General features: G+C 39.6%; 1 protein-coding gene and 1 long non-coding RNA gene across 4 annotated transcripts in view; one reads left to right on the plus strand and one right to left on the minus strand.

The window, feature by feature from the left end:
• Window positions 1-2,004: 2,004 nt before the first annotated feature.
• On the minus strand, window positions 2,005-9,774 carry LOC134298859 (uncharacterized). 2 transcript variants are annotated; one of them, XR_010005970.1, is made up of 2 exons: window positions 9,637-9,774; window positions 2,005-8,746 (listed from the first exon to the last, which is right to left on the minus strand). It is a non-coding gene; the product is annotated as an uncharacterized LOC134298859 (long non-coding RNA). The 2 variants fall into 2 exon arrangements; XR_010005971.1 differs by lacking the exon at window positions 9,637-9,774 and adding an exon at window positions 9,306-9,456.
• A 196-nt stretch (window positions 9,775-9,970) lies between these two features.
• The window catches only part of arfgef1 (ADP ribosylation factor guanine nucleotide exchange factor 1), a 72,070-nt gene continuing 61,584 nt past the window's right edge, over window positions 9,971-20,456 (plus strand). For both annotated transcript variants that reach the window (XM_008108549.3, XM_003219608.4), the window contains exon 1: window positions 9,971-10,105. In XM_008108549.3, the coding sequence (XP_008106756.1) occupies window positions 9,982-10,105 (124 nt within the window). In that variant the 5' untranslated portion in view covers window positions 9,971-9,981. The remainder of the gene's footprint in view (window positions 10,106-20,456) is intronic.

The following is a 20,456-nucleotide window of genomic DNA, read 5'->3' on the forward strand; positions in this document are numbered from 1 at the left end:
ACTTAACGTCAGGGGAAACCTTTACCTTTACCTTAGGACACAGAAAAAGTATGCAGCTTATTAAAACTTCAGTCTTCAGATAGATTTATAGAAAGAGAGATGTTCTTTTGAGAATTGATATCCCAAACCCTTCAGGGCTTAAAATGTTATCACCAGCACTTTGAATTCACACCAGTGTCATTTTTTTAAAAACTAAAGTTGTATAGTGTTCTCTTCAGCAGTTTAGGTTCTGCATTCTGAACTAGTTTCAGCTACTGCGATATTTTCAAGAGAAGCCCCATGAGGAATGTATTGCAGTGATCAAACTGGGAAATTATCAGTATATGGACTACAGTTGGATATCCAGTGATAGAGCTGGCTCTAAGAGTACCCCTAAGCTATGGACCTTCTCCCTCAAGGGGAGTGCAACTCCATCCAGAACACTTCACTTACCCAATTCTCATATCCAAAAACCATCAACCCACAGAGCTTCTGTCTTATCAAGATTCAGCTTCAGTTTATTGGCTTGTAGCTTATACCGCATCACTGGTCTACAATCTCTATAGCCTTGAAATCAATCCTGGAAACAGGAATACAGCTGAATATCATCAACATGCAATGTTCCTCCATCTCATTACCTGGAAATTCCTCCATTGTATTGCATATCAAGATTATTTCTGAACAAATGAGATGCAGCATCAAGCAAAATATGGGTTCATGCTATTTGTCAGAAAAATAAACTGCTCTTTCAGAAATCATTTTACATGGTTATGTATTTGGTTTTAATAGATGGCTGAAGTGGTTGAATGACTTATAGCTGTGGCCCTAACCCCAGTCTCCATACAATTTTATCTCCTGCATTATTCATATTTGAAACGCTTCATCCCTTCCATGCAATCCTTTATAATGGGTGAGTTGTAATATCAGTTATTGCATTTTTGACAGGATATAAGTAGCTGTTTTTGCTAGAGGAAAGAATCACACAGATTCAAAGATTCTCTCCTGACAGTTAAAAGTGATTACTGCTCCAGTCTTATTGCTTCCCACCTTAATTCACATGACTTTATGACCTCTTCGTCTGAGCCTTTCAACACATATATTAAAATGCCTACAGGGATGAACAGCTGAAACTGTCCAGTTATTCTTCCTTGATTCGCCTTAAAGTAAAAGCAGAGGGGAGTATCTCCTTTACTAAATTATCCTTTAATATATCATCATTCTTTGTATTTAAATTCTTATTTTGCTATTATTAGCATCAGCTTGAAAACACTTTTGAGTTAAAAATGTGTTTTTCACAAGATAAATGCATACACAGGGTTGTTAAGCATGCAATATTGTTCAATTTTGTTCTCTTCCCCCCCACCATCCAGCTTCCTACTTTCATCTGAAGCAGTTTCTGCACTATGCGACATCCATATATTTTTTATTCTGGTCACATCTCATCAGCTACAGAGATCTTCAAAAGTCATTTTGCCAGTACATAAAAATACTTCCTTCCCCCTCAGTATTCATAATTATTTTGCAGTGCAATAAGCACATAATTAAATGGAACAGCTGCCATTTAAAACTTGCTCTGGACACATCCTTTTGTTAAACAGCTCCTGGAAAAGAGTCATAAAAGGTGAGTGGTGGCTGATGTAGGAGAGAGCTGGGACTGTTGGGAACACCAGATTTCCTGAGACCACATTTGGCTCCTCTATACTGCTAGTACTGGAAAGGTCAGCAGCTTGCCAGAGTGCAGGCTGAAAGACTCTTGTCCTGTGGCTGCAGTCTGACCTACAATGAAGGTGCACTTTGCCTACAGTTCCCAGTCACAGTTGACAGCAAAGGAAAGCCAGCTACTGGACACTGTCCTTGGCAAGTACACTGCTTGTTAAAACAGTAAAATAAAGCAGATGGAGAGGAGGTAGCCAACTGGACTTGTAGTGATTTCAGCTAGGACCACAGTTAGATGCTCATCAGGTCCGTGCCTGGTGAGCATCTGCTAAACTAAATCAGCCAAGACAGAGAAACAAGCTCTCCAGGTTGAAGGCAAAGCCACAGAGGTTTATTATGATTTGGCCAAAAAGGATGCAAGTACTGTCAATATGCTTTTAAAAAGTACAAACATGAACTCACAAATAAATACATGACACTTTATACAGTTCTGACAGCTATTCAGACTTCCCGCTCCCTCCCCTGACTGGCTGAAGAGGAGCAGGCTAGGATTCACGTCCAGATTGGTTGAGTGTTCCCTTGACATCACAGCATGTCAGAAGAGATTCCCGTGGCAGGAAAGAAGACAGCTGGTAGTTGAAGTTTGAAGAGCCAATCCATTGCAGGGACACCCCTTGGGAGGGTGCAGTCCAGGAGGAAATTGTGATGTGGGTATGCTGATGAGTCCTTGATTAACTCAAATGTCCAGTTCCACGTGAAACAAAAAAACTCAAGAGTCAAAGGTGGTGATTCTAGACCAGGGGTCCCCAAACTTTTTATGCAGAGGGCCAGTCCACAATCCTTCAAACTGTTGAGGGGCCAAATTATCATTTGAAAAAAAAAATACAAACAAATTCTGATGTACACTACACATGTCTTATTTGTAGTGCAAAAACAACAACAACAATAAGAACAATGAAATAACAATAAAAGAGCAATACAATATTTAAAAATAAAAACAATTTTACCCACATACATTTATCAGGATTTCATTGGGAAGTGTGGGCCTGCTTATGGCCAATGAGATAGTCAAGTTAATTAGGATGGTAGTTGTTGTTGTTGTTGTTGTTGTTGTTGTGTGCTTTCAAGACTTTGGGCGAGCCTAAGTCTAAAATTTATTTATTTATTTACTATATTTATTTACTACATTTGTGTCACACCCTTCTCACCCCAAAGGGGACTCAGAGTGGCTTACAAATTATATGTACATACAATATGTTATATTGTTAGCATAGCACACTATTAGCATTATATATTACTATATTGAACTATACCACTATACTGTAGTATTATTAGTAATATTATTAGTAATATATAATTAATACTATTGTATGGTATTATTATTATTAGTGTTATATTGTATTACATTATAATATTATTATCAATATTATATGTATATACAATATATTATATTATAAAACTGAGGGCGGGGGCCAGGTAAATGACCTTGGAGGGCCGCATCCGGCCCCCGGGCCTTAGTTTGGGAACCCCTGTTCTAGACAATCAGGGGCTTGGCTGCCTGTATATATATTAGCTGAGCCCCCTTTACCGTGGGCAGCAGACTCTCAGCCGCAAGGTGAATGAACAAACACCCTAAGCTTATTTTCTTGACAAAGAGGATAATCTATCTACACACACAAAGATTCTGATAGTTATCTGGGTTGGGAAATAGCTGGAGGAATCTCGGCCATCATCTCCTTTTCCTGGGAGGCATGAAAGATGGCTGCATCCAAAAGACATTTTGATACATGCATTTGATACATTTTATGCACTTTTATACTTTTAGATACTGACACAGTACATAAAATATATGTTACACATAAATCATCAAGTTGATACATTTTATTAAAGGGTTAGATTTAATAGAGTTTGTAGCGTACAGCTACCGCTACGTCCATTACGGGACCTCTAGTGGCTTCGACATTGCACAATTCTGGACCCACAGAAAATATTAAAGAATAAAAGGGAAAAAAATCAGGGTATTTGCTTGATGTCTCTTGATGTTCTATAAATCTTTTTTTGGGGGGGTGGGGGTGGGGGGGGTCAGGTGCCATGGCTTGCTGTATTTCAATCTTCAAAGGGTGTTATTTCATGAAACCAGCTACACTATAGTGGAGTTATCCAGGTGTATCTGATCTGTGTATATTTTTGTGAGGCTAAATTTGTGTTCAGAGAAAAGATGGGCATTGTTATTTCAATTGTAATAGGCAGAGGGAGATACAGCGGTGAAGCTAGAAAATGCCAATGGGGGAAAAAGTTAAGAGAGGTATCTTGAGGCTATTCCTCCTTCTGGCTTATTATTTAATTAAAAAAATTGGCTGCTGCACTGGAACCTCATGGGTCACAAAATGATGACCCTCAGTGCTAGGTCAGTGACTAGTGTTATCTAGTGAGGATAGCGAGGGACCATTTCCCAGGACTGACAAGTCTGTGTGTGGACCTGCTGCCAGGTCCCAGGATCTTTTGCCTTAGTTATAAAACTACTTTTGGTACTGTCTGGAAGCACCCCAAGTTGTATAAAAGAGGGCTGTCTGCTTGTCACAATTGTGTCTGCTAGTTTACTGGATACAGCAGAAAGTTCAAGGTCCAGGAAACTGGGAAATGGAATTTATTGTAGGTCCATCTTGTCTTGAGGTATTCTAACCATTTACAAAATTTGAATCTGTATACTCAGCAGCTGGATAGGATTGGGATTCTGTTGGTGTACTGCCCATCTCGCTAAATAACTGTCTCCCTGGCTAAGCTCATGGACATAATCTTGGAAATGGTGTTAATCTCTCCCAAACTTAATTGTACTGGTCAATTTTAGCATTCATGCTGAGCACCCCTCATCAAGAATGTCTCAGGATGAAATGGCTTCCATGACAACTCTGGATATGTCCCAATATCTGGTATACATATGTACAATCACACTTTCCTCTCATTTTTGCTGGCCAGGATAAAGGTTATCTGTGGGTATAAGGATTCAGAAGAACTCTGATGTTGTGAACAAATCATTATTTCATAGAGTTTAGATTTGCTGGGACCACTAAAGGGTTGGGTTATCTTCTGAAATAAACACTAAGGGACCTAAAATTATTTCCGGGTGCTCTAGGGGATTTTCCATATTGGAGCTATGTCCTAGTTGATCTATGGCATGCTCTCTCCTAAGTGTCCCTTACTTGTGTGCAGAGCATAAGCTCCTTCGTTGTCTGAGGATTTCAGGACATTGGATAAGGCTCTGGACAGAAGGGAGAGACTTCTCAGATGCTGTCCTATCCTCAAGAATTCCCTTCTGCAGGAGAAGAAGGCTGGCTCCTTCCTGCTCTCCTTTCACCTTTTTGGCACCTTTTTGGAAAAGACATTTTTGTTTAAGTAGGCTTTTAATAGGTAATAGCTCCCACTGAGGCTCCTTGTTGGGCATGTGCTCTTTTTTAAACTTTAGTATTCCTTTGAAATAATTTTATACTACGTACTTTAATGTGATTTTAAAATTATGTTTTTAATTGCTGTTTTAAAATTTCTATTGTCAGGTTTTAATTTATTCCATCTGTGAGCCACCTTGGGTCCTGCTCCTTCTGAAAGGCTGCAAATAGTTTAGTTTTAGCTATAATGAAAAATTGTTCCTGTTTCTGGTTTTTATGGTAGTAGTTTTTTTCTTCATTTTTCTTTGCACTCTTGATGTTTTTGTCCTTCCTTTTTTTGTAAGTCTGTATTTCTTGCTGCTGTATGTTTGAATAAAACTTATTTCAAAGAATAAGAAAAAAGACTGCACATCAATGAAATATAAATAAATAGATGTGCAGAGTGATGAAGAAAGACTTGGGTTGATTCCTACAGATTTTTAAAGAGGATGTACCAAATACATGAATATTAAAATCCGAAAATGTTAAACCCGCAAATGTGGAAGGCCTACTGTAGTCCTTAGCCAACTCCCAGTGTTTCTTATGACTGGCTTTAATGAATAACCTGAACTTCCCCTATTCCATTCACCAATGTGTCATGTGTGCCAACTAGGCTCTCCATGGTTTCAGAAGCTTTTAAGTTCTTGGATGTTATTCCCATTTTATGAGGTGCTGGCAATCACTTTAATCTATTTTCATCTTGAACCTTAGAGGAAAATAAGTGTCGTGTTGCTAATTTGTTAGTATCTTATACTGTACTTGTGTAGTTAGTATAGGGAGACTCAAGCAGAGGCAGGGTTATTATGGTCAAGTGTAAGATCTATTAGCTTTAGAACAGATTAAGTCCTTTGTGCATTCCTAACTATAATTCCAAACATATTTGTGTGGAAGTAAAGTAATTTAATTCCAAGTATAATAGACTCTCAGTTAACCAGAACTCAAGCAACTGGCAAAAAAAGAAAAAAGAAAAAAAGAATACTTTAAATAAAAAATCTGTGTTTATAATACGGTAAAATAACATTAAATTAGGATGGTCTGTATCTATCTTAATTTGGTTTCAATTACTGCATTTCAATATTAATATCAAGTCAATACAGAGTTTATGGTATGGTATAGTATGGGATATAGTATTAGGCCTCATTTACACTGCCATATAATGCAGACTCATAATATAGTAGGACTGCATTATATGAGTCTACAGTGCCATATATTGCAGTTCAATGTGGTTAAAGTGCATTATGAAACTATTTTTAATAATAACTCTCAAGCAATCAAAAACTACAATTACCTTACAACAACAACAACGACACTTTATTTATATACCGCTCTATCTCCCGAAAGGGTCCCAGGCCGGTTTAGACGAGCATTCAATATCACATAGAACATACAAAACCATCTAATAAAACATAAGCATAGGCCCCTTCCACACAGCTGTATAAAATCCACACTGAACTGGATTATCTGGCAGTGTGGACTCAGGCAATCCAGTTCAAAGCAGATATTGTGGATTATCAGCCACAATATCAGCACGATTGTTAAGATCTTCTGGGGAAGCCCTGCTCCCGGTTCCACCGCCATCGCAGACACAGTTGATGGGAACTAGAGACAGGGCCTTCTTGGTGGTGGCCCTGCAGCTGTGGAATTCCCTTCCCAGTGACATCAGAACAGCCCCCTCACTCTTAAGTTTCAGCAAAACTCTTAAGACCTGGCTGTTTAAGCAAGCCTTTGGAAATTAATTTGACCCATAAGTATGATAGAACCTGTATAAGAATGGCGAGAGCAATTGGTTTAATGTTTATAAAATTGAGTTGGTGGTAGACCTTTGCTATGCTTTAATCATCTGTAAGATCATTTATAATGGGCTAGCTGTGCCCGGCCATGCGTTGCTGTGGCAAAGTGGTGGTGGTATTGGTTAAAAATTGTTGTGTAATTTTTATTTGACATTATTTGTATTTTTTAATTAATTTTATTGTAAGATATCTTTTTTATTTATTATATTTTATTATTTTCTTGTATTATTTTTAGTTATTTTCTGTTATTATAGTATTTTATTGTATTAATCTTTTAGTGTTTTTAATTATTTTTTAGTGTTTTTTATTATTTTTATTGGGTTGCTAGGAGACCAAGTTGGAGGAGCTTAGCCTTCTAACTGGCAGCAATTGGATAAAAGAAATTATTCCTCTCCCTCTAATTAGGACTTTATTTTTCTTTTCTTTTTGTTGTATCAACCTAGAGGCGTGGATGATGGGTTGTGTTGTCAAATTTCGAGGTTGGGGGGCCTGTAGTTTTGTTGTTTTGTGGGTCGCCGTGATGCCATCACTCTTTTATATATATAGATATGGATGGATATGTTTTTACAGTTTTGTAATATTGTGTGTTACTCTTATTGTTATTGTTTGAATCTGGCATTGAATTATTGCCATAGTTTGTAAGTCACCCTGAGTCCTTCAGGGGTGAGAAGGGCGGGGTATAAGTACAGTGAATAAATAAATATCTATTCTGGATCATATAGCTGTGTGGAAGGGCCCATAGTTAAAACACACACATGATTGTTACTATTTTTACTGTATTTGTTTTTAAGACTCCTTCATTAATTTCAGTACCACCAACAGGGGAAAAAAAGGCTTTATTATTGTGATATTATTATTACTTTGCCACTCGTAAAGAGTTGAGACGAGTTACCTTATAATTTAGGGCCTTTCCACACAGTCCTATATCCCAGAATATCAAGGCAGAAAATCCCACAATATCTGCTTTGAACTGTGTTATCTGTATCCACACTGCCATATATTCCAGTTAAAAGTAGAAAATGTGGGATCTATTCAGGCCCTTATATCCTTGGATCCGATCCCAGATTATCTGTTTATCCCAGATTATCTGGCAGTGGAGACTAAGGGCCCTTTCACACAGCCCTATAATGGGTGATTTTATAATGTGTGATTTTATTCAGCTGCGTGAAGGATGCCTGAGTCCAGACTGCCACATAACCCAGTTCAAAAAGGATAATGTGGGATTTTATACAGCAGTGTGGAAGGGGCCTCTGGGTCCTTCCACACAGCCCTATATCCCAGAATATCAAGGCAGAAAATCCTACATTATCTGAGTGTGGACTCAAGATAACCTAGTTCAAAGCAGATATTGTGGGATTTCCTGCCTTGATATTCTGGGATATAGGGCTGTGTGGAAGGGCCCTCAGATAACCCAGGTAAAAGCAGATATTGTGGGATTTTCTGCGTTGATATTCTGGAATAAAGGGCTGGTTGTAAGGACCCTAAGGGGCCTTCCACACAGCCATATAACCCAGAATATCAAGGTAGAAAATCCCACAATATCTGCTTTAAATTGGGTTATCTGAATCCACACTGCTATATAACACAGTTCAAAGTAGATAATGTGGGATTTTATTCAGCTGTGTTGAAAGGGTCTACACTGCCATATAAAATCCAAATTATCTGCTTTGAAACTGGGTTATATGGCAGTGTAGACTAATATAATCCAGTTCAAAGAAGATAATATGGCTTTTATATGGCAGTGTAGATGGGGCCATAGTTAAAACACACATATAACAGTATCAAATACTACTACTACTACTACTACTACTACACACACACAAATTATTTACTTACCTTATTTATACCCCAACCTGAGGGGGACTCAAGGCGGCTTACAAAACAGCACTTATACAGTACCTCAAGACATAAAACATAAATATAAGACAAAATTGAATAAAAATAACACATACATCATAGCAAATTAAAATACATTTCAAAGTTAAACCACATCGGGTTGTTGTATGTCTTTCGGGCTGTGTGGCCATGTTCCAGAAGTATTCTCTCCTGACGTTTCGCCCACATCAGGAGAGAATACTTCTGGAACATGGCCACACAGCCCGAAAGACATACAACAACCCTGTGATCCTGGCCATGAAAGCCTTCGACAACACATTAAACCACATCATCAAAAAAAAAAAAAAAAAACCCCAAAAAAAACCCCACAAACATATATGACCCCTTTATGGCCCATCCTGTACTATACATAACACTGAGGGCCCTTCCACACAGCCATATAACTCAGAATATCAAATCAGGAAATTCCACAAGATATGCTTTGAACTGGGTTATCTGAGTCCACATTGCCATATATTCCAGTTCAAAGCAGATAGTGTGGGATTTCCGGCCTTGATATTCTGGGTTATATGGCTGTGTGGAAGGGCCCCCAGTTAACAGAAGATATTGTGGGATTTTCTACCTTGATATTCTGAGATATAAGGCTGTATGGAAGGGCCCTGGGCCAGATGAGGTGGCTTTGTACTCTAGCGACACTATGCTATCTGTAACGCTATTATTCCTCTTCAAGTGCCATGGCAACGTCGCACGGAACCCTGGCATTGGCGTGTGCCGCGCGGGATCCTGGGAGTTGCAGTCCAAGGGAGGGGGCGTTCGGAAGGCTCAGCGCCGAGGGCCGGCCCTCGCTGGACTACAAGCCCCAGGGTTCCGCCGCCATGGCAGGTAAAGGAGACAGGGCCCTCGGCTTCTGAGGAGAAGAGGAAGAGGAGGCGAGGCCCCGCCCCTGCCCACACCTGTTGCGCCGGCAGCCAGCCAGCCAGTCAGTCCTCCGCCCTCGTCCTCCTGTTCTTCCTGCGGCTGCGCCTTTTCCTCCTCCTCCTGGTTTAGAAGCAGCAGCAGCAGCAGCGTCGGCCTCTTCCTCCTTTGCGGCCTTGACGTCGCTTCCTTCCAACATGGCGAGGACAGGAGGAGGCTCTCACAGCCGCCGCCACCCACAACAACAACGCCGCCGCCGGTAATGGAGGCCGAGGGGTTTGTCTTCCTCCCTCGTCGCCCGTGAAACAGCGAGAGAGAGAGGCCTTTCTTTCTCTCCTCTCCTCCCTTGCTTCCCTGTTTTATTACCTTCCCTTGGCGCCCTCATGTATGAGGGGAAGAAGACGAAGAACATGTTCCTGACGCGGGCCTTGGAGAAGATCCTGGCCGACAAGGAGGTGAAGAAGGCGCACCATTCCCAGCTGCGCAAGGCCTGTGAGGTGGCGCTAGGTAAATTTATGGAGGGGAAAGGGATGGGGGGAGGGAAAGGGAGGCCCCTGCTGCCTCCTCCCTGCATGACAGGCACCCCCCATCAATGCCAAGGCCTGGTTCCCAGGCCTTGGCATTGATGGGGGGTGCCTGTCATGCAGGGAGGAGGCTGCAGGGGCCTCCCTTTCCCCACTCGCCTTGGCATCCATGAAGAATGCCTGTCCTGAAGGGGTGAAGCTAGCCAGGGAAGGAAGAAGAGGCTGGTATTGGGAATCATCATCATTCTAGGAAACAATCCAGCACAAAGGGCTTATTCTGATTACTGCTAGAGACTAGAGAAATAGGAGAAACTGGGGGCCCTTCCACACAGCCCTGTATCCCAGAACATCAAGGCAGGAAATCCCACAATATCTGCTTTGAACTCTGTTATCTGAGTCTACACTCAGATAATGTGGGATTTTCTGCCTTGATTTTCTGGGATGTGGGGCTTTGTGGAAGGTATAAAATCCTGTACAAAATCCCACATTATCTTCTTTGAATTGGGTTATGTGGCAGTGTGGTCTCAGGCTCCTTTCACACAGTTGAATAAAATCACACATTATCTGCATTGAATTGGAATATATGGCAGTGTGGACTCGGGGCCCTTCCACACAGCCATATAACCCAGAATATCAAGGTAGAAATTCCCACAATATCTGCTTTGAACTGGAATATATGGCAGTGTGGACTCAGATAGCTGAAGGCCCTTCCACACAGCCCTACGTCCCAAAATATCAGGGCAGAAAATTGCACAATATCTACTTTGAACTGGGTTATCTGAGTCTAAACTCAAATGAGGTGGGATTTTCTGTTTTATTATTCTGGGTTATATGGCTGTGTAGGAGGGCCCTGAGGAGGAGGCTTTGAAGAAGAGGACCAGGGCTTTCTAGGTATTTATTCCTCCCAGAGACTGAAGGGATATGGGAGAAAGGAGACAAAGGCCCCTTCCACACAGCTAAATAAAATCCCACATTTTCTGCTTTGAACTGGAATATATGGCAGTGTGGACTCAGATAACCCAGTTCAAAGGACACAGCCATATAACCCAGAATATCAAGACAGGAAATCCCATAATATCTGTTTTGAATATATGGCAGTGTGGACTCAGATAACCCAGTTCAAAGCAGATATTGTAGGATTTTCTGCCTTGATATTCTGGATTATATGGCTGTGTAGAAGGGCCCTAAGGCCCCTTCCACACAGTTGTGTAAAGTCCGCATTGAACTAAACTCGGGGTCCTTCCACACAGCCATATAACCCAGAATATCAAGGCAGGAAATCCCACAAGATCTGCTTTGAACTGGGGTATCTGAGCCCACATTGCCATATATTCAAAGCAGATATTGTGGGATTTCCTGTCTTGATATTCTGGGTTATATGGCTGTGTGGAAGGGCCCTCAGGCCGCTTCTACACTGCCATATAAAATCCAGATTATCTGTTTTCAACAGGGTTACACTACTGTCTAGGTTCATATAATCCAATTCAAAGCAGATAATGTGGATTATCTTTGATCATCTGGATTATATTGCAGAGTAGAAGGGGCCTGAGGAGGAAGCTCTGAAGAAGAGTACCAAGGTTCTGTAGTTCTCAATGGACTTTCCCCTCCTGCCAGAGACTGTAGGAATAGGAGAGAAAGGAGACTGGGGAGGAGGTTCTGAAGCCCCTTCAACACAGCTGTATAAAATCAACATTGAACTGGATTATATGGCACAATGGACTCATATAACTACAGACCCTTCCAGACAGGCCCTATATCCGAGGATCTGATCTCAGGTTTTCTGCTTTAAACTGGATTATATGAGTCCGCAATGCCAGATAATCTAGGATAAACAGATAACTTGGGATTGGGTCTGTTATATATTTGTGTGGAAAAGTCCTGATAGTAGCTTTGTAGTTTTCTATATCTTATTCCCTCTTTCCAAAGACTGGAGGAATATGAGAGGCTCCTGCAATACTGCACTATCATCCAGATTATCAAAGCAGATAATCCACATCATCTGTTTTGAACTGGGTGATATGAATCTACACTGCCATATAATCGAGTTCAAAGCAGATAATCTGGATCTTATTTGGCAGAATAGAAGGGGCCAGAGAAAGGAGACTGAGGAGCAGGTGGCTCTGAAGAAGAGAATCAGGGATCTGTCCAGGGATCTGGGCTTTCCCCTTCTGCCAGTGCCTGAGGAGGAGACTCTGAGAGAAGTCTTGAGGAAAGCCCCTTCTACACTGCCATATAAAATCCAGATCATCTGCTTTGAACAGAAATATATGGCAGTGTAAACTCATAAACCAGTTCAAGGCAGATAATATGGATTATCTGCTTTGATGATCTGGATTATAACACAGTGTAGAGGGGGCCGAAGAGGGCCAGGATCCTCTGTAGTTCTGATATCATGATGCAAGCCTTTGTGAGCTGGCAAAGCCCTCACCAAGGATGGGATGAAATGCCAAATTAGGAGAACTGTGTTGTTTTAGTCCTTTCCTCCTCAATCTCCTTTTTCTCATATTCCTTCAGTTTCTGGCAGGAAGGGATTACCCATTAGTGCTGAATTATTCCTATATGAGATAAAGGAGACTAAGGAAGAAGATTTTGAGGGTGGCCTTGAAGAAGAGTTCTAGGGTTTGGTAGTTATCAGTAGGTTCTTCCTTCTTGTCAGAGGCTGGAGGGATATGAGAGAAAGGAGACTGAAGAGGAGGCTCTGAGGGCAGCTTTGAAGAAGAGGAGAAGGGCTCTGTAGTTCTGTTAATGCATGAGGCAGGCCATTGTGAGCCAGCAAAGCACTCACCAAGGATGGGGATGAACTGCCAATGTAGGAGAGCTCTGTGTGTGCTATTTTAGTCCTAGCGGGAAGAGTTTTGTCTATAGATTTGGGACAGTGGTGGTGGGAAATGCAAGGAAGAAGTTTGATGTCATTGGAAGCCTCACTGACAATGAACTAATGTGGATTAGGTTGCTCTAACATGGCTTTCATTTCCGCCTTTCACCTCTGGAGGGTAGTGGTAGTAGGGTTCTGTGTGTATTATTTTAATTCTGTGGAGGGAAGGTATATTATTGGGACAGTGTTAGGCAGAAGGCATAGAAGGAGTTTGATGTCAACGAAATGTGTCTTGGGTTGCTTTAACATGGCTTTATTTCCTCCCTACCGCCTGCTGCCTCTGGCTGACAAACACACCCTGCATGAATACGCAGAGAAGGTGTGTTGTTGGGAGAGCTGACCTGGAAGAACAAGGCCGTCTGGGGAGGGAGGAGGTGACGGGTTGGCACGGGGGTGGTAATTGTGTGAAAGAAGCGGAAGCTCAAGGAAGGTGGAGGGTGGAGAACAAGGGATAGAGACCCGCTGACAGCCTTTGAAATTGATGCCTGGTCTTTGAATTGAGAGGCTGTTGTGTAGAGAAGAGGAATGACAGTGTGGCTGCGGAGGAGCGGGAAAGGGAGAGAGGATGCATTGATACAAGGAATCTTTTATACAGGCCCGGTATCCCTTGTCAGAAATGTGTAGGATCAGAGGTGTTTGATATTTCAGATTTTTTTTCCTTCAGATTTTGGTATACCTGCATTTTTGTTTCATATGTAATGCATGGCAGGGTTTTGGACAGGATGGCTCTTGTGGTCTCTTCGAGCTCTGTGATTATAAAGTCTTGGAACTGGGACCAAAGTCTAACCATAAAATTTATTGTGCATATTTCATATGCACCTTGTACAGATAGCCTTTCATGCAGTATTTTTAAATATTTTGTTCATGAAACACAGTTTGTGTACAATGAACCATCAGAAAGCAAAGGTGTCGTTAGCTCTGCTACCTCCGTGGACAATTTTGGAGTTTGTTTTGGAATTCCGCATCAGGGATACTCAACCTGTGATGATAGCATGCAAAAGGAGGGACTGGATGGCCCATGAGGTCTCTTCCAACTCTACTATTCTATTCTATGATTCTATGATATGTGTTGCATGGTTATTTTAGAACAGAATGAAAGGAAATAAGTGAAAGATTTGCAGGTGGACTGTTCTAGTTTATTAGATTCAGGATTAGTCATTGTCCAACGGCTTTGGTTTTCAAAACACCTGCAGAATCACTTTCAGAAATTCTAGGCAGTATCAAAGTAATGCGTGTTAAAGCAATATATGATGTACTGTTCTAACATGAGGAGGACAAGGCAAAGAGGCATTCCCTGAGTTACTATATTTTAGCAGCAGCTTGATGTAATTTAAAAACAATAAAGAACAGGTTACTATTTACTAATAATTTTCCCCCATGTGTGGGATGATATCTATATTAATGGTTTTGTTACAGAATAATGACTCAATATTGCTAATGGAATGGGTGTGGGTATTTAAAGACAGTATTACAAACCGGAAATAAACTCAACTTCATATCTGGCATAATTTTTAGATTACTCAATGGAAGGATTTCATGTTAGGATTAGAAACTTTAACCCCAAATTAAAGATTCACATATGGAATCCCATTTGGGTATTAATGTCAGTTTTATCATTTTTTCATTGTCATACACTTTCAGATATTTAATCCGTTTTACATACTGTCACAACTAGTTTAATGGAATTGTGCAGTTAGAGCAGAGTAACCATTTTTAAATGTTTGTGCAATTTTTTTCACATTTTCTCTTCTGCACTAATTTATACTGTTATCTTTGTACAATACTGGCCAGGCTATATATGTAAGAAGATTCTCTTATTAAAAAATTAATTAACCTTCCTTCAACATTTTTGAGACTGAATGAGCTTGCTATTGGTTGTCCAGTCAACTTTTTTAAAGTAATGCAGCTTTCCCCTATTTGATGCCTTCAAGATGTGTTGACCTCCAAATCCCATCAGCCCCAGCCAGCACAGCCAAGTGTCAAGCATGATGTGACTTGTATTACGAAACATCTAGAGAGTGCTAGCTTGAGAAGGGCTATCTTAATAAATATAAAGATGATAACTTCTGAAAACCAATTCAGCTCAATGGATTTTCTTAAAATCAGTATCACAACACAAATTTACAGATTCATATACAAATACTGTATAGATACAGTCTAGCCCAGTATTTCTCAGACTCTGCTCCTCCAAGAGTTTGGGCCTTCAGCTATCAGAAATCCCAGCCAGCTTACCAGCTGTTAGGAATTCTGGGAGCTGAAATCCAAAACTTCAGAAGGAGCAGAGTTTGAGAAACACTGGTCTAGCCAATACAGTCTGTGGTAAGAAGCGCTGGCAATTGCAGTCCAACATCTAAAGAGCCAATTGATTTCATTTCCTGAAAATAAAACAAACATTTTATATATGTTCTGATATCTTGGGCTAGTTCTGTGGTCTTGTTCTCCAGTGGGATCTGTTTGCGCATCCTGATGCTATTTTTAAAAAATCTGGCAGATGGACCTAAACAGGGTTTACAGAAATAGAAATTAGGAATGAAGGTGGAAATCATAATGATGTGTTTGACACAAATTCTCTGTCACTGGTTTTTAGACTAGATCGATGCGAAACCTAAATCTCAAATGAGAAGTATAATTGAATACAGAAACCATTTAAGGTCAAGATGAGATAATATTTCATAAAAGTATTATTGGTCATTATCCTCCCCATGGACTAAACTGATTTGAAATGGTTTTGTTTGCTAGTGGGCTAGATTTGAATTTTTGGCAACATCTGTAGAATTAGATGAAAGTCCTAATAATTTTGTCATTGGAAGTCAGATCTTTAAATCCTCTGATTCATAGTGAAATGAAGTCTGTTTAATTAATAGGTTAAGTTGGCAGTTCATTGAGTAGAGTTACAAAAGTTTTTTTTTGCAATAATAAAACTCCCAATACTTTTCTCTGCAGTTTAAATAAGAATGCAATAATTTGCAAACTTCTGTTATTTGTGTTCAGGGGTTTGCTCAGGGGTGTTCCCAGTGATCACACACTATATAGTTTTATGTGTAAAATAAATCTATTTTGTTTTATTGATAAACATAAAAATATGCTTAAATTTAAACAATTTTTAGTTTGTATTATTCTCCCATTTCGTATTTTGTTTCTATAATACTACTGCTTAAATCTTCTTAAATATATTTTTGAATAAATGTATTTATAGGCCTTGCTCCTCAGTAAATAGGCCTAGGGTTGTGTCGTGACGTTAAGAAACACTGAATTACTGTATGTGGAAATTATGAGAAAACAGGTTAATGCATGAGAATATCATGACATGGTATTGTAGATCAAAACAATGTTAGTTGTGCAGATAATATTATCAATATATTCTGGCAAGATATATTTTACTTGCAATATATTCATCAGTACTAGCATAAGCACGTGCATGCATAGAAACAGAACCTAAGGGCAAATCTCGTGTTAGGAATGTTAAAATGTACACATGTGTATATTTCAAGAAGTCTCGTAAAATTCAGCCTCAGTTTCTTCTTTGTATGCAGGTACACTTCAGTTAATGAAATAGATGTGTTTCTTGACATGATTTCTATAGCAGAAAGTTTGGTACTAGAGGTAGAATCAGGATGGAAAAATAGGAATATATTTCTACACTGCATAAAAAGAGGAACATGTTTCAGCATACATTTTATTCAAACCTAATCTATATAGATAAAAGAGTGATGGCATCACGGCGACCCACAAAACAACAAAACTACAGTCCCCCCAACCTCGAAATTTAACAACACAACCCATCATCCACGCCTCTAGGTTGATACAACAAAAAGAAAAGAAAAAGTCCTAATTAGAGGGAGAGGAATGATTGCTTTTATCCAATTGCTGCCAGTTAGAAAGCTAAGCTCCTCCAACTTGGTCTCCTAGCAACCCAATAAAAAATAATTAAAAACACTAAAAATAATTAAAAACACTAAAAAATTAATACAATAAAATAATATAATAACAGAAAATAACTAAAAATAATACAAGAAAATAATAAAATATAATAAATAAAACGATAACTTACAATAAAAATAATTTAAAAATACAAATAACGTCAAATAAAAATTACACAACAATTTTTAACCAATACCACCACCACTTTGCCACAGCAACGCGTGGCCGGGCACAGCTAGTAATATATAAATGTGAAATGAAACAATCAGGTCAAGTAAGTCTTGCATAAATATGCAACAACATTCTAGAGATCACTTGAAAGTTTCCTTCAAAGTACATTCAGGAATGATTTTTACCATACTCCACATTTTCTATGATTTCTAATTTGGTGGACAAACTTACTGATCTGTGCTTTGTTACCATTTTAATTGATAGTGCACGCTATTCTGCTTTCCCTTTTATCTCAGTTTTCTCGTATTACATACTCAGTAAGGGAATCTGGAGGCAGCTGCTGTTTACCTTGTCTCTTGTAGGCAGACACACATGCAGCAGTAAAATGGCATCAAATATAATCCTGTTCTTTCCCAGATCAAGCTATAGGCCTTTCCACACAGCCATATAACCCAGAATATCAAGGCAGATAATCCATAATATCTGTTTTGAACTGGGTTATCTGAGTCCATGCTGCCATATAATGCAGTTCAAAGTGGGTTTTATACAGATGTGTGGACAGGGCCCAAGATGCATTTTACAGATTGACCATAGCCAAAGACTGGAAAGGGGATATCTACTGGGTTTGGGTTTCAGTGGATACTTTTTTTTCTGTATTGTTGAAGGCTTTTATGGCCGGGATCACAGGGTTGTTGTATGTTTTCTGGGCTGTATGGCCATGTTCTAGAAGTATTCTCTCCTGACATTTCACCCACATCTATGGCAGGCATCCTCAGAGGTTGTGAGGTATGGAGAAACTAAGCAAGGAAGGTTTATATATATATCTGTGGAAAGTCCAGGATGAGAGAAGAACTCTTTGTCAGTTGGAGGCCAGTGTGAATGTTGTAGTTAATCGCCTCAATTAGTATTGAATAGCTTCATCGCCTGGCTTCCTGCCTGGCGGCATCCTTTGTTCAGAGTCGTTAGCTACCCTTGGTTCCCATGTCTGGAACTTCTCTGTTTTCAGAGTGTTGCTTCTTATTTACTGTTCTGATTTTTGAGTTTTTTAATACTGGTAGCCAGATTTTGTTCATTTTCATGGTTTCCTCCTTTCTGTTGAAGTTGTCCACATGCTTGTGAATTTCAGTGGCTTCTCTGTGTAGTCTGACATGATAGTTGTTAGAATGGTCAAGCATTTCTGTGTTCTCAAATAATATACTGTGTCCAGGTTGGTTCATCAAGTGCTCTGCTATGGCTGATTTCTCTGGTTGAGTGCCTTTCATGTTCTTTGACTCGTGTTTGGGCGCTGCGTTTGGTGGTCCCTATGTAGATTTGTCCACAGCTACATGGTATATAGTAGAGTCCTGCAGAGGTGAGAGGATCCCTCTTGTCCTTCGCTGACCGTAACATTTGTTGGATTTTCTTTGTGGGTCTTTTTTTATTTGCTTACTTGCATTCATTTTATCATATTTCTGTCAATTGACTTTGAGCAACAGTAAAATTGAGTTTATATCAGTGGGTGTAGCTTCGCTAATAGTAATAATACAGTAGAGTCTCACTTATCCAAGCTAAACGGGCCGCCAGAAGCTTGGATAAGCGAATATCTTGGATAATAAGGAGGGATTAAGGAAAAGCCTATTAAACATCAAATTAGGTTATGATTTTACAAATTAAGCACCAAAACATCATGTTATACAACAAATTGGACAGAAAAAGTAGTTCAATACGCAGTAATGTTATGTTGTAATTACTATATTTACAAATTTATATTGAAAACATTGACTACAAAAATGGCTTGGATAATCCAGAGGCTTGGATAAGCGAGGCTTGGATACGTGAGACTCTACTGAAATAACAACAACAACAACAACAACTTATTTTTGTACCCCACCTCCATCTCCCCAAAGGGACTCGGGGCGGCTAACATGGGGCCAACCCAAGTAATCACAATAGAAGAAAATAAAATAGATACATAACACACATCATTAGCAGGTAAAAATGCAACAAAGTAAAAACACAATTATACTCAGTAAACATGGTAAGAGAACTTCTCACTCTATTCATTTTTAAAAACTCATGTGTCATGTCCATACTTCCAAATGTTACTTGTTTTACCCCTTTTCTCTTCTCGTGTGAGTTATTAGCAATGCTTTAAGCTCTGAGACAACAAGACTATCACCAAAGTGAGTGATATTGTCCCATCCAACCCTGTTTTGTATTCTGTGATAGTTCTATACTGGATAAAAATGTACCCTGTTTTATTCCTCAATGCTTGAAGAACCCATAATTAATAATTGATCTTCATTAAGTTTTGAAACACATCTGATTGCACTTAGATATACTGTATTTACTTGAATCTAACGTTCACCTTTTCTGACTAAATCACCTTGCCAAAATGAGGGTGCATGTTAGATTCATGTAATAGGTTGATCTTAGTGCTGACCCAAAGCCAAAGGGGAAGCTGCTTCAAGAGCTGCGTCTGGAGCTCCTCTTTGAGGGATGTCATCTGTAATTTAATGACCATAGCTCAGTGCTATGCAATCCTGGGATTTGTAGATTGATGAGGCATTCACACTCTTTGGTGAAGAAAGCTCAAGGTCTTGTAAAACTACAGCCCCCATGATTCCATAACATTGAACTAAGGCAGTTAAAAGGGGATTCATTCTGCAACATAGATGCACCCCAAGGCTTCTTTTCCATTGCCGAAAGCTTTGGTGTTCCAATACAATTGTTTTTTGAAAAGGAATCCTAAGCAGACAGTCACTGTAATGGCCAACTTACAAAGAGTGCAGCTTTTGCTGCTGCGCATACATTCACCAGCAAATACTTTTTGTTGATTTCAGGGTTTTGAAAATTGAGGTGTGCATTAAAATTGATGGTGCATGAGAATTGATGGTGCATGATGGTAGCTTGCTGGTTGCATGGTGTAAAGGCAAATGTCAATGAAGGAAGTGGTAGGATGCATAAACCTGCTCTTGAAGTGTGAACTCTGGTTGTGAACAAGGATTTCTCCAACCTCTATTTCTTGCCTCTCACAACCCTGGCCAATTCATGCTTTTCCCCTACACTTCAGCTACCTTGCACTTTTTTCATAATCAACCGTTTTCCTTCTGTTGCTGAACTGCTTCTCTGTATAAGGTTAGAACCATACTTTTTAATATTCTCATTGTTAACTACAGTCAAGTCTTTTTCCAGATCTGATAGCACAGGCCATTTGAAGCTCTTTTATTAGAAAAAATGACTCCACCTCTTTTTATAAAATTCATATGGGATTTTGTTATCATAAAAGTATTCCTTTCAAAAACTTACATGGATGAGTGCCCCTTGAATTTTGACAGTCCTTAAAATGATTGGTACCAAATTATATCCGATCTTTCAAGTAATGTAT

The sequence above is a fragment of the Anolis carolinensis genome, chromosome 4 (genome assembly GCF_035594765.1).
Source record: "Anolis carolinensis isolate JA03-04 chromosome 4, rAnoCar3.1.pri, whole genome shotgun sequence".
NCBI lineage: Eukaryota > Metazoa > Chordata > Lepidosauria > Squamata > Dactyloidae > Anolis > Anolis carolinensis.